This window comes from Oncorhynchus clarkii, chromosome 18, assembly GCF_045791955.1.
Source record: "Oncorhynchus clarkii lewisi isolate Uvic-CL-2024 chromosome 18, UVic_Ocla_1.0, whole genome shotgun sequence".
Taxonomy (NCBI): domain Eukaryota; kingdom Metazoa; phylum Chordata; class Actinopteri; order Salmoniformes; family Salmonidae; genus Oncorhynchus; species Oncorhynchus clarkii.
Window position 1 is genome coordinate 49,099,389 of NC_092164.1, and position 15,320 is coordinate 49,114,708.

The 15,320-nt window shown below is 41.6% G+C and overlaps 1 protein-coding gene across 1 annotated transcript in view; it reads right to left on the reverse strand.

Annotated features, from left to right (window-relative positions):
• Positions 1-15,320, reverse strand: part of LOC139373608 (thrombospondin type-1 domain-containing protein 7A-like) — a 166,962-nt gene that overhangs the window by 33,857 nt on the left and 117,785 nt on the right. Inside the window, exons 9-14 of the mRNA XM_071114307.1 lie at positions 14,006-14,121; positions 12,451-12,583; positions 12,214-12,317; positions 10,719-10,913; positions 3,457-3,723; positions 42-220 (exon numbers count right to left, since the gene is read on the reverse strand). Of these exons, the coding sequence (XP_070970408.1) occupies positions 42-220; positions 3,457-3,723; positions 10,719-10,913; positions 12,214-12,317; positions 12,451-12,583; positions 14,006-14,121 (994 nt within the window). The remainder of the gene's footprint in view (positions 1-41; positions 221-3,456; positions 3,724-10,718; positions 10,914-12,213; positions 12,318-12,450; positions 12,584-14,005; positions 14,122-15,320) is intronic.

The window sequence follows — 15,320 nt, forward strand, 5'->3', positions numbered from 1 at the left end:
TTTCTAAACAGAGCCAAGAGTGATGAACGTCCCCCAATCACCTGGTTGACGTGGTCGAGTTTGGGGCACGGTCTACCACCGTTGTAAGGCTTCTCCCTCAGCCACTTGGAACGCACTTTGACCCCGCTGCCGCAAGACTTGCTGCATCGTGACCAGTTGGACCACTCACTGAGTTTACAGTCAGACGGACAGGGGATGATGCAAGCCTCCTCAATATATCCTTAAACCAGAAAGAGAGATAACTAGGCTTCAGTTTCATCATCTGATAGTTTACACAGTTAGTAATGCATCAAGCTTCAGTTATACAACATGCTGTGAAATTGGGTTGCAAAATTTAAACTCTAAAATATCTAACTGAACAGCACCTGGAGTAAATCCAGCATTCCTACTGATGAAAGAGAGGATTATAAAGAACTGCGATGGCAGCGCAGGGCAACACACACCATTATAACACTGTTTACTGGAGCTTGGCAAATACAATGAAACGAGAGAGCAGCAGCCTGTTGTGTGATTTAGAAGGCTGTTGTTTTCTGTGTGAGCCAGTCACACACACACACAGAGAGAGAGAGAGAGAGAGAGAGAGAGGCTGAGAGAGGGAGATAGACAGAGAGAGAGAGAGAGAGAGAGAGAGGGAGGGAGAGAGTCACAGACACAGAGACAAAGAGAATGGCGAGAGCGAGAGACAGACAGAGACACACAGAGACACACAGAGAACAACAGAGACACACAGACAGAGAGAATGGCGAGAGCAAGAGAGAGCAAGCGAGAGAGAGAGAGAGAGAGAGAGAGAGAGAGAGAGAGAGAGAGAGAGAGAGAGAGAGAGAGAGGTCATGATTATTTGTTTTTTGGCAGGAGTGCCTCTCTCTCGGCTTGTTACTTCTGTTTATCTGCACGAGGGTGGATTACTGAGCCTCATTTGTCCACTGAAAGACTAGGGAGGACATTGCTCTTAGCTGAAGCTAGTTCACAACACAGGAACCTGCGAGGATCCACAGTAATGGAAAATACATTAACATATTATGAATGAGGAATTTTGAGCAAGTTTGTGTTATTATTTCTTAGATTCTTTTACATCTGGTAAATGTATGATTCTGAACTTTCTGACGTAAGATGAGATCAGAAGAACAAACACAGTCTATTTTTCCCTCGAGGACATTTTACAAGCAAAGAGTAACAGCGTTATTAGAGGGAGAGTTATTGTTGCCCAAATTGATTACCCTATAATCTCATTGTATTTGGGCTTTTGTTTGGTTATATATTTAGAATTCTTCTACATTTTATGGAAGTCACCTGGTTACCATTCCCAGAAGACCCACAAAACATAACAATTTGGAAACCACCCGTGAACCGAAATGAAAAGACGAATCAAGATGATCCAATTCCTAAGGAACTGACCCGTGTACGTTACAGACACTCTTCAGATACATCTAATACTACTACAGACACACTGCAGATTTATTCATATATTTCTGGGGTTCTATGTAGAGCCATTTTGAGGGCCATATATGAAACAAGCTATTGAACCCTTTTGGTTCTATATAGAGAAGCTACTATAAGACTGTTTTAACATAGATCCATCCTGCCAAGCCCACATAAAGCAGGGAATTCAATTGTCACTATAGTACCCATTATTGGACAGACTTTACGGTATTTTGTCTGTAAAAACAATCAGGCAATGTTTTTTAGAACCCAATTCATACAGTCCCATTTTTACCACATTCTTGCCGGGATAAGACTTTTATATCTCCCGTTCACATGCCGGCAAGTTTAGGATGGGGAATAGAGTGGGCCGATGCGGGTGGATGTCTATGTTAATGAATCCATTGAATATACACTATCACAAAGAAATTCATTATTAATTGGTTTTAGGCAGGTCCTAAGAAACATTATAGGCCTAATGAAATGTATTTTGAAAATAATATAATTTTGATTTGGATGATGTTACTGGTCTGTGCAGTCGATAGGCCACATGGCTGGCAATGCAAATGAAATCAATAGTTGTTTTGTTCATTAAACGGACAAGGCACACTTAGCCTACCCTGATCACCGTCAACACATATATTTATATTAGGCTTTATAGTATGCTAAGAATATAAATATAACAGGAATAAAATACAAACCTTGCGTCACGGCAGCGTGTAGAACCACTGTCATATAAAGCATATGAAACGTTTCATCTCTTATATTGAGAGTATCTTCATCAACAACCTCTGTGGGCATTTGGAGATGTCTATACGTGATCGAGCAAAGATGATTTAGGCTTCATTATTGCATGCTAAATGTTTCTGATCAGCCAGAGAGTTAACCAAATATACAGACGGAGATTCAGAGAAACAAAATCACATTGATGATTAAGACAAGTCACAGGCTTTTGGTCGGGAGTAGGCCTAGGTTACTAATCGACAGAGTGAAGAGCAAAATAATCCACTAATTAAACTACATAATATGCTGGAAAAATGTTCTGATCAGACGAGGTAGACATACAGTACAATAGCAGTAGCTAGTGTTTAACAATTGCTTGTGCCATCTCATCACGTCGCAGCTCTACACTATCAACCACACCACAGGCCCCATACTGCAAGTGAAGCTATGATTCATAAAGGCATGGGTTTTTACAGAGAACAAACACTGAAGCCCACTCACTGCTGTAAGCACTTGGTTCAGCGCTACAACCTTCCATGAGTTAACATGGAAGAGACAATAGCACTGTGATTCCTGTATAAGCACTTTGTTACATCTGCTGGTTTAAAAAGGGCTATATAAATAAATATGATTGGTTTAAATGTGATTAATGTTCCTTTGACATATTTGGGCTAAGGGCAGAGCGACTGCATCAAGCTGAGCAGGCCCTTCCTCTTCGTTATCACATTGATTTGTTCTCTATTGAATTTACAATCAGTGGATGCTGATAAGGACACAGTGAGAAGAGTGTTTGCTCTGCACTCTCAATCTGACATCAAATTGGTTCGAATGGAGCCACATCAAGAGAACACATATGTAAATGCTGGAATAAATACTTTCTTGATGGAGAGAACAAGGGAACAACATTATCGAAACGTATTCAATAATGAGCTGAATCAAATTGATGAGAAATCCAAAGACCAAAGCCAAAGCATTTTCAATTGCCTTATCTTGCATTTCTCCACACTCGTTTTCTGTTTTCTGTAACAGGAACTAGCCTGTTCTGTGTATGATGATGTCTTATCACTGAGCAGGCCTTTAAATGGAGATACAGACATCCAGTATAAATCACAGTGGCTATGTTAAATGCATATAGCTTCAAGGGAGTTGATGAGAGATGGAAGAGAGACACTGGATGTGACTCCCCGTGGCTGTTGCACCGTGACAAAGGTACTGCAGACTTATCATCATAACATCATCATACATAACGAGGTGATGTCCTCCTAATAGACATGAACAGTAATTGGATGTTGGTGAGAGGCCTGTAAGACTCACCGTGGCTGTTGCACCGTGACGTCTCCACCAGTCTGTTGTCCTGGTCGTAACACACCATGGCCTGGTAGCGGTAGCCCTGGCCACACTCCTTGATGTCCCCCTGGATCTTCATGCCCGGCTGGCCCTCCACACGGCCACCCTCAGGCAGGATGCAGTCCGACCAGTTCCCCACGGGCTGGGCGTTGTACTTGTTACAGGGGCAGTACTGGATCTCACTGAGTGGGTACATCTGGTTGTTCTTACACTGGTCTCGCTTTTTGCTCTTCCCTGAGAAGAGAGAAGGGAGAAAGGTAGGACAGGCGATCAATCAAACTCATATGCAGCCTGGCTGTGTCTAACTCATATAACCCGAACGGCAATCACTTAGATTGGTAATAGCCAAACCGGAAAATAACCATAGTACTGAAAGAAACGTTGTAAAAAGCTGATATCCTGGATCCAGATAAAGGATAGAGATGATCATATATATTTTTACTCAACATCCGCTAACTTGGACCAGGTGAAAATGGGGGGTTCGATACAAGTCACTTTCAGCAATGTGAGTTTTTCCTGAAGAATCTCAGGGTCCTATAGGATTATCCTATATAATCCTTATGCTATACATTCAACCTCCCTCCAGGCATACTATGGAGGGCACTTAGACTGTTGACTGACCAAATAAGATTTGTGACACTCTGGCATTTGACTATGCAGTGACACTGTCTCACTCACACTGGAACCTTAACGTCAAAGTCATGTCAAGTACTTCAGTCTCTTTAGGTAGGAAGCTGCACTTAACAGATCTATAGGACCAGAGGAAATAGGATCTAACTCTCATACTAACCTTAATCATTAGGGGGATGAAATAAATAAATATGTGAGCCTGTATCGGTATTTACTTCTTCTGAACTTGCAAACTGTGGCCAAAGGCTCTAGTCACATTGTGTCTCTACACAGACAAAAAGGACTAAGTTAGTGAGTTTACTGTACTTGTAGACCTAATACAGTCCACTGAGAGACAAAGAGAACTAACCTCAGAGTTTCCAGGATTTCCTCCATCAGCATAGCGAACTGCTTCAGAGACTGACAGTTTGGGGTTCTAATCAAATCAAGCTGTATTTATTCAGACATGGAATGCAATGCATTCTAATAAAAACAAATAAAAACAATACCAATAAAAGCTGAAATATTTACTACACAACAAACATAAGATTTAAAAAAATGAAAGAATGAAGTGAAACGACTAAAAAACACCCTAAGGAAAGCTTAAAAGATGCGTTTTGAGATCTATTCCACAGTCCTCCTGTCATAATAACCAACAGAGGACATGGAAATCAGATTATATCCCAGAGAAATAGAAGTGCAGTGAATGTAAGTAACCTAATTATATATATATATTTTATGAGCATGGCTATATTTCTATTACACCATATTAGATGACTGTCATTCACATTCCATTAACCCAGTTCAATGTAACTGTGATAGGTTTAGGCTACTAAAGGATACTCAAATTTTCCCTACACCCATCATGAGGTTGCTACAACCTAGCCTATGAATGAATGTTTACAACGTAGGTGTACAGGTCATGATCAAGGTGACAGACAGTGACACATTCAATACCGCCTTGTGCACTCTTGCCTGAATCTAGCTGATATAGGGTGTAATCATTAGTCCAACAGTTGCAAATGAGAGTTTCTATTGGACAAATTAATGTATGTTTATCCCTGTTTCGTTCCGTTTGCTTCTGTTTAAGTTTAATATGCAGGCTGTTGGTCTAGCCACCCGACAACCTGTCCGCTCAGCCCTATCCCCTCCTCCCTTCTCCGGACCATCTCTGGTGACCTTCTCCCATTCCTCACTTCCCTCCAACTCATTCCAGACCACTGGCTGCATCCCCTCTGACTTCAAAATGTCCCAAGTCGCTCCCCTCCTCAAGATACCAACTATAGACCTGTATCCCTTTTATTTTCATTCCAAAACACTTGATTAACTCTCTCATCTCTCTCAGAACGATCTTGTTGAGCCTAATCGGTCAAGACGGATCACTCAACTGAGATTGTGTCACGGAGGCACTCCACACTGCCGGAGCTCTATTCTCTGTCTTCTAGATCTATTCACTGCCTTCTACCCTGTGAACCATAATATACTCCTCTCCACCCTCTCAGACATGGGTGTCAGGCTCTGCACCCTCTTTGATTGCATTCTACTACTTGGAAGGCCGCTCCAAACAGGTGACATGGAGAGGATCTATTATCTGCACCACGTACTCTCACTACTGGTGTCCCACAGGGCTCGGTTCTAGACCCTCTCCTTTTTGCTCTATACACCAAGTCTCTCAGCTCCGTCATATCCTCTCATGGTCTCTCCTATCATTGCTATGCAGATGACACTCAACTACTTTTCTCCTTCTGATACCCATTTTGTGACATGCATCTCTGTGTGCCTGATAGATATCTCAGCTTGGATGTCGGCCAACCACATCAAGCTCAACCTCAACCCCGGAAGCACTGCCTGCTGAAAGACCTCTGCATCACGATTGACAACTCCACAGTGTCACCCTCTGAGAGTACAAAGAGCTGTGACCCTGTCGTTCACTTCAAACATCAAAGCAGTGACTCGCTCCTTCAGGATCATGATGTACAACATCCGTAGAGTACGACCCTACCTCACACAGGAAGTGGCGCAGGACCTAATCCAGGCACTTGTCATCTCCCGTCATGACTATTGCAACTCTCTGTTGGCTGGACTTCCTGCTTGTGCAATAAAACCCCTGTAACTTATCCAGAATGCTGCAGACCACCTGGTTTTCAACCTTCCCAAGTTATCCCATCTCACTCCACTTTTCGCACACTCCACTGGCTTCCAGACTAAGCTCGCAACCACTACAAGACCATAGTGCTTGCCTACGGAGCAGCAAGAGGAACTGCCCCTCCTACCTTCAGGCTATGTTCAAACCCTACACCCCAACCTGAGCACTCCGTTCTGCCACCTCTGGTCTCTTTGTCATCCCATAGGGTGAAGGGCCCAGTCCAAGCTCTCTATCCTGGCACCCCAATGTTGGAACTAGCTTCGCCCTGAAGCTAGGACAGCAGAGTCCCTGCCCATTGTGCGAAATCACCAGAAACCCTACCCCTTCAAAGATTATCTTAAATAATCCCCCTCCTCCAAAACCAAAGAACTCTTTCCTTAACCAATACTTGCACTTGAAATATTAAGCCTTCTGGCTGTTTTTTGCAAGAATGAATGCAACGTTATAGCCTAAAACCTTATGATAATATCTTATAAATAATCACTATGTGGTGGTCAGCTTGTTCAGAAAGTTTTCCAACAGAATTGGCAGAATGAATGCACCCCTTATCACATGCAAACACAGTTCACTTTCATAGCTACATACAAACAGAATGATCGTTTTGCTCATTGTATAATTTCTTCTCGCCTCTACATGCTCTCTTCCTCCTCTCACCTTTTCCCTTCGCATGTGAACTTCAGAGCACAATACATCAGTTGTCTGTGACCAGATGAAAAAACCTTTCCAAGCCAAACCTTCATATCAATACCGCTAACCACTACACACAGCCTGCATCATTGTCACCATATTAGCTGAGGTCATAGTCAATATAGCTTCTAGAACTAACACGTTAGTAAACCCGATATAATCATGCAGTACAGTGTACAGTTAGCAAGCAGTTTAGCAGTTACACCTGCGGGCCCCGGTGGCAATAAATTAATAAAATCAAACACTTACCTTGACTTGAAAGAGTTCCAGTGTTGGACAGCCATAGTGAGCTAGCTAACATAGCATCCCTCTATGTTTAAGCCGGGTATTTGAATAGGCTAAACTAGCTAGCAGGATTCGCTAGCTAAGTGAAAGTGAAAAAATAAATACTACGAAATATAGCTAGCTCTCTCTCTCTCGCTTCTCCTTCATTTTTAAAGAAATGAATTTGTTCAAAACTATTGCCTTTCTCTCTGAGTTAACTACTCACCACATTTTATGCACTGTAGTGCTAGCTATCTGTATCTTATGCTTTCAGTACTAGATTCCTTCTCTGTTACTTTGATTGGGTGGACAACATTTCAGTTCATACTGCAAGAGCTCTTATAGGTTAGAGGACATCCTCCGGGTTGTCATAATTACTGTGTAAGTCTATGGAAGGGGGAGAATCATGAGCCTCCTAGGTTTTGTATTGAAGTCAATGTACCCAGAGGAGGACGGAATCCAGCTGTCCTCCGGCTACACCATGGTGCTACCCTACAGAGTGCTGTTGGGGCTGTTGAGGCTATAACCCTCATTGCAAAACAGTGTTTTTAATTCAATTATTTGGTGACGTGAATAGATTTAGTATATTGTTTATCCCTTCATCCTCTGAGGAGCCTCCACTGATATCCACATATAATTGAATTCCACAGTTTGCACTGAAACTGTCTGCTTTAGGAAGAAGCCCACTGTGGGCAGCCCACTCAGTACCATTGACTTAAATGTAAATGTCACTGATATGTCTACCTCAGATGAGCCTCTCGGAATAGCACTAAAAACACACAAGCAACCCAGAAGAGGACAAAAATAGCCTATAGTAACATATGTAGCATAATAAACAAGGTTTATGAAATTAACAACTTATTAACATCAGAAAACATTAATATTCTGTTCATCTCTTATTAAACACACTTAGATCATTTCTGATGATGCAGTAGTAGCTAGAGTATACAATGTTACAGAATACAGTATATAGTAAAGATAGAAATGCAAATGGAAGAGGTGTTGCTATGTAGGTCCAGAGTCATATTCCTGTTAGGCTGAGAGAGGATCTCATGTCAGATGATGTAGAAGTAAAATGGCTACGGGTTCATCTGCCTCACCTAAAGCCTATTCTCGTAGGAAGTTGATATAGACCAACAAGTGCTAAAAACTCAGTATTTGGACTATGAATGCTGGATAATGTAGGTGATATCAACAGAGAAGTATATTTTCTGGTTGACCTAAATATTGACTGGTTGTCATCAACCTGACCACTCAAAAATAAGCTCCAAGCTGTAACCAATGCCTGCAATCTCGTTCAGGTTATCAGTCAACCTACCAGGGTATTTACAAACAGGACAGGAACTAAATCATCCACGTGTATTGATCACATCTTTACTAATGCTGCAGAAATCTGCTCTAAAGCAGTATCCACACCCATCGGATGTAGTGATCATAATAGACAAAAAATTAAAAACAAAGTTACAAAGACTGGACCTAAAATTATGTATAAGCAATCATACAATAGTTTTTGCAAGGATTCCTATTTCGAAGATATGAAAAATATTTGTTGGTCTGATGGATGTTATGAGGAACAATCTCACGCCGCACTTGAAGCACTTATGAAACTGCTTCTTCCGGTTACTGATAGGCATGCGCCCATCAAGAAACTAACTGTTAAAACTGCCAAATCCCCATGGATAGATGATGAATTTAAAGACTGTATGGCTGAGAGGGATGAGACAAAGGGAAGAGCAAATAAGTCTGACAACATAGACTGGCAAACATACAGTAAATTGAGAAATCACATAACTAACAAAAAGAAGAAGAAACTATACTATGGAATGAAGATAAATTATATAAAGAATTATAGTAAAAAGCTTTGGAGTACTTTATATGGCATTCTAGGCCAAAAAGCTCCATCCTTCATTGAAGCAGATGGCTGTTTCATAACATAACAAAACCACTTTTTTGTTGACAAGATTAGCAAACTTAGGCATGACATGCAAAAAACAAATGCTGAGCCTTCATATTCATGCATAATGGACCAAGTAATGAAAGACAAGCACTGTAGTTTTTGAGTTCTGCAAAGTGTGTGTGGAAGAGGTGAGATATTAATAATGAAGAACAAACCACCTGGTACCGACAACCTGGATTGTAAATTGCTAAATTTGGTAGCGGAATACATTGCCACTCCTGTTTGCCACATCTTCAATTTAAGCCTAGAAGACTGTGTGCCCTCAGACATGGAGGGAGGGAAAGGTCATTCCACTACCCAAGAATAGCAGAGCACCCTTTAATGGTTCAAACAGTTGACCAATCAGCCTGTTACAAGTGCTTAGCAAACTTTAGGAAAAAATGGTGCTTGATCAAATGCTAAGTTATTAAAATGTACACTTTCAGCATGCTTACAGAGAAGGACACTCTTGATGTCATTGATCATAACCTATTGCTGAAAAAAATGTAGGTGTTATGAATTTGCATCCTCTGTCTTATTATGGATTGAGAGTTACCTGTCTAATAGAACAGACGTTTTTCGTTTATGGAAGTCTCTCCAATACAAATTCAGTTGAGTGTGGTGTACCGCAGGGCAGCCGGCTAGGGCCATTATATTTTTCTGTTTTTACTCATGAGCTTCCAATGATCTGGCATAAATCCTGTGTGTCTATGTACACTGACAACTCAACAATAGACGTTGGCTGCAACAACAAAATAAATAACTGACACCCATAACATAGATCTCCAGTTATTTTTAGAATGGGTAACTAGCAATAGGCTGGTGCTAAATATTTCAAAAACTAAAAGCATCGTTTTTGGGACAAATCAATCGCTCAACATCAAACGTCATTTAGATCTATTATTGAATAATGTGGCGATTGAGCAAGCTGAGGAGCCTAAACTGATGGGTGTAACCAAAACTGTCATGGTCAAAACATATAGACTCAATGGTTGCTAAAATGGGATGAGGTCTGTCCATGGTAGGGCGTTGCTCTGCCTTCTTGACATCTCAGTTGACCAGACAGGACCTACAGGCCCTAGTGTGGTCAGGTGCGGCAAAGAGGGACATACGTAAATTGCAGTTGGTCCAGAACAAAGCAGCACATACTGTATTGCACTTAGATATATACGGAGGGAGATGTCAGTCTCTCCTGGCTCAACACTGAGGAAAGATTGACTGCATCACTATTGGTCTTTGTGCGAGGTATTGATGTGTTGAAGGTACCGAACTGCCAGTTCAAGCAGTTGGCACACAGTTCGGACACTCATTGGTACCACAAAATATTATTATATATTATGTATTTGACCTATGCGTGTATGCACTGACATGTAAGCAATGTGTGACCATTTACATTTGCTGTATGTACTTCTGTCCTTGAGCTGTTCTTGTTTATTAATGTTCTGTGTCATGTCACGTTTCATTTTTTGTGTGGACCCCAGGAAGAGTAGTTGCTGCTTTCGCAGCGGCTAATGGGGATCCAGTAAAATACCAAATACAAAGTTAGTTAGTTTACTGTACTTGTACAGCCTACTCCAGTCCACTCACCCACTAGCATCCTCTTGCGGGTCTTGACGCCCACACAGTCCTGTGTACAGGAAGAGAACTTGGACCAGGCGGTTAGCTGGCAGTCGTCCTGGCATGGGAGCTGGCAGGGCTGGGTTAGAGAGGGCATGGAGCTGGCAAACTTCAGACATGCTTCCATGTCCGCTTGACCCCCGTCCTGCTTCCAGCATGAGACAGCTATAGAAAGAAAGAACCAAAGAAAGAAAAGGGAATGAAGTGGTGGTTGCTATGGTGTGAGGAAATAAGCTTTGGTACACACGTTGGACACTTTTCATTAGGGGAGACTCACAATCTCATTTGGTTAATGCCCCTTGGCTGCATTTGGAGCTAAACACGAGAGTCCCATCACAGGCAATCAAGACCTGACTGTGTTTAAAGTGATGATTAACCTACAGTACTGTCACTGTGGGATCTGGAATGACACATTGCTAGTTGGTATGACTCACTACATTGCCTTCCAAATTGCACCCTATTCCCTGTCATGATCTAGTCAAAAGTAGTGCACTACATAGGGAATAGACTTAGATTTCACACGCACTCTCTGTCTCCTGTTCGCTCAGTTAATATCACACACAGAGGCGAGAACAGCATTAAGTGATGAAACTGAACGTAGGCTAATGTCTATTGACTTTCCCACCCAAACAAACCCGACTAGATATCATTGAATGAGGAGGAGCCAGAGCTCTGTATTGAATTGTCTCTCCCCCTGTGTCAATGTCTACACAGATACCATTACAGGTAATGTGGCCTAATGTGGAGTGTGAAGAAGGAGGTTGAAAGGTGCTCATCATCTGATCAGATAATGGTCTTCTACTTCAAGATGCTACTAGAGGTCTGGTGAAAGGAGTGGAAGAAGAACTCTATGCTCTCAAATCACTGACTGACACCATTTTGTAAATCGAAGACAGATAGATGCATTGTTGCCGCTCTCTGTCATGCTTCGTCGAGTTCAACACAAAGCAATCCACCAGAATTAATATTTTGTGTTTAAACCTTACTGTAACTAATTCATGCCTGGTACAGCTATAGGGAAGAGTTTTGGAGGAACGATTTGGTTATTTAACCACCAGTCCCAGCGTAACATTTAGAAGGAGATGAAAGATACATGAAGATACATGAAGCCCAAGGTGTTACTTTGATGCCTAACTCCCTTTTTCTCACATCAACAATACTACACACTTCCACAGTCACATGCACAGTACCAAGCAAGTTAAATCAAGCGCAGATCAAATATTTAAATGTACTTCACATACAATATGAATGTGACCGGTCTCTCATGACTGTCAAGTTCAAAACCATGAAAAGGAAAAACCGAAGTAGGCCGAGATGCAAAAATAATATACTTACTTTAATCCATGGTCAAATAATATTTTCTAAAGGTCTCTCATGACCAAGGTATTTTCTTATATATCCGTCAGTTCAGACTCTTTGCCCCCAGAATCAAATTGAGTAACGCATGCAGGATTTTGTTGCTCACCTCTAGCCTGCAGTCCAGGCCCACAGGTCTCCACAGCTCCAGGACTGTCCTGACGAACGGACCAGGGAACCAACTGGCATCGCCTCCACTTGTGTGTCTTCCACCTGCAGTAGAAGAAACAGGACACAGCTGAGTCATCTTTAGAGTCATAGTCAAAGTCTTGCTCTATTTAACTTGATACCGCTTTAGTCAAAAGAGTAGAGTGGTCTTGGTGGATGATGGATGATGGAGCCTTACCTGTATCCCAAACAGACAGACGGCGCCTCACAGTCTCTCTCCTGAGTCAACACCTCCGGGCAGTCCTGTCCCCCGTTGGCTGGCAGCTGGATGATGATGCGTTTCCTGTTCTGTTTCCTTTTCGTGTTGCCACCTTATAATAACCCATAGAAAAACACTTTATTCACACACTGGCCCAATCACTAGACAGAGACAATAACAGCAGCACTCAAGCTACTTCCATCGAGTCTTGAAGTGGAAAATGATCATGATGAATGCCTGTTACCTACTTGAGTAATTGCAAATCACAGGTCCTTGAAATGTCCTTGTAAAACAAGTGTTTTGTTTGCTGTTGACTTTTAGCAGCTGTGTGTCATTAACCTTGACCATGAACACTTAAACGCAATGAAGGAGCACAGCTGGTTCCCAGCTCTCTAGTCTGGTGTTCTCCAGCAGATATGTACTTTCCTGACCAGTTCGGAGAGAAGGTAATGAAATAATCAAGTATGGCATATTGATTGATGTGGGCTTCACTTTTCTGCTGGTTGGGTGGTGGAGGTTTTATTGCCCTTACAAGAAGTCCATCAGAATCCTATTACAGTGGCCATATCCATGTTGCAATGTATGATCCATAGAGGTAGCTAGCTACAGGAGATATATACTATATTCATATTGTAGGATATTCTGTTAAATTGACAGCTCCAATGGTTCTCCAAGAAGATGGACAAATCCATGACCATATACTCTTAGTAAAGCCAGATGATCTGGGTGCCACATTTGAAATAATACAAGCAAGATTACTAGCAGAGACAGATTAAAGGATAAAAAAAACTAGGAAAAACAAGCCAAATTACTGTTCTTATAGACTCTATAAAGTATTTCTTAGCAAATGTTCCTAGTCATGTGAAGTATTTCATGAATACAACACTCAATCCCGGGAAATGGAAATAGCAGAAACATGTATGCTAACAAGCGTTTTCTAGTTTACAAAGAGGTTGTTGCAGTGCGGGCAAATTGCTTTAAATTGGCCAGGCACTTTCTTTATAAGCAGCATTTGTTCTAGTTCTTTATATAGAAAAACGTTGCCAGGCAACAATGGGTGTTCATTGGTTGCTGTTCTAGGATGTCACAGCTCCTACAGATTTGACTTGATGATTCTCTCAGCTCGAAATCAAATATTTGAAGAGGAGAAGAGAAATCATTTTATAGTTGTGCAAGTGTTTTGTTCGTCAGATTTGTCCATTTGTCAGGGCTGTCGAAACCAGGAAGCAAACACTTAACAACAGATCCACTATTATTTAGAATGCTCTGTTCTAATGAACTTCTTCACATGCTTTGAAGCACATGCTCATTTCAAAACCATATGGCTTAGGCTCCATCTCTCGAGCATTTTTTGTCATGGACAAACTGCTCTGTATCTGTTGTACTGTAATGCATACTTGACAATAATAGGATGTACGTGCTTGGCATATTGAATGCCACTCTCTCTTGACATAGTGGCATTTTCCCCAATAATGTGTACTTGAGTGTGTTGAGAGGCCTTTACATTGAGAAGTTTGAGAAGGCTAGTAGGTACCTTCTTTACATGTGGCAGGGCAGGCGCTCCAGTCGCTGTAGGGGGTGACGCTGCAGTCTCTTTTACATGGCAGGAGGCAGGGCCTGACCGTCTCAGGACGAATACTCTCCGGACACCTGAAATCACATCATCTAGACGTGTCAAACTCATTCCACAGAGGGCAGTGTCTGCGGATTTTTGCTCCCCCCTTGTACTTGATTGATGAGTTGATGAATGTGTGGAGATGTGTGCGAATATCGTTTATGTTTATGAATGCATATTTGTCTTGTCAAAATAATCCAACTGTTTACAGTATACAGTATATCAATACTGGGTCCTTGTTGTAAGGAATATCAGGGATTCTCCAAGTATACTATGAATTACTGGCTTTAGGGCTTCAGATTAAGCCCCTTCATTGCTTTGAATATCATATCACCTCTGTAACAGTGCTACATTGTTAGCTAATTCATGTCCTGTAATGGTAATGAACTCATAAGCATATCATACCTGTTTCATTCGTGACACTATACAATTTCATTATTTGATATTATGATATATTAACATATCGTCCCAAACCTAGTGGGATCAAGTGTGTTTAGTGATAGTAGTTCAGCAGCTGTAACAATTTCACACCACAAATAAACCCTAATAATGTTCATGGGTGTGAGTCCCAGAGCAGCATGGTGTGATAGTGTGAAATGGTAGCTGGGTAAAAATAAACCCTGGATGGGAGAATCATAAACCGCAGGAATAAAACTGCCCAGGGTTCATTACCATACCCAGCGTGGAACCTAGCTCATCCCCAGTCTGCCTAGTAGCTCCAGCTCATCCTGCCAGGATAATGCTACTATTAAAGCTGAATAAATAAATAGCTAATTCATTATTATGATTCACGTCCCCTGGCAGATACCCTTAGGGTGGTAGGGAGGGAGAACCCAGATACTTTAGAACAACTGTCTGGAACCCAGGCAGAAACCCATCAGGGAACCCGTCAGCTCACAGCTATGCAGCCAGACAGACAGTGGTAACAATAGGATATTGCTCCTTCTATAGATAGATACTGGGACAAAGGCTCTGTGCTTTTGTGCTTTGAATTATGCTTAACAAAGGCTTATGGAACCCTGAATACATACTACACCACATCAGCATAAGCATAACTGTTCTACTGACATTTCATTTAATTAATTTCCTCTCTCACTTTCCACAAAAATTATAGTCATATACACTTATATTGGTATTCAGTCCTCTCGTTGAAGGAAGAACTCAAAGCTATAAATGCCATGTATTATTATTACTTTGAAGGAGGAAATCTTACTTTGAAGGTGGAACTCTTACT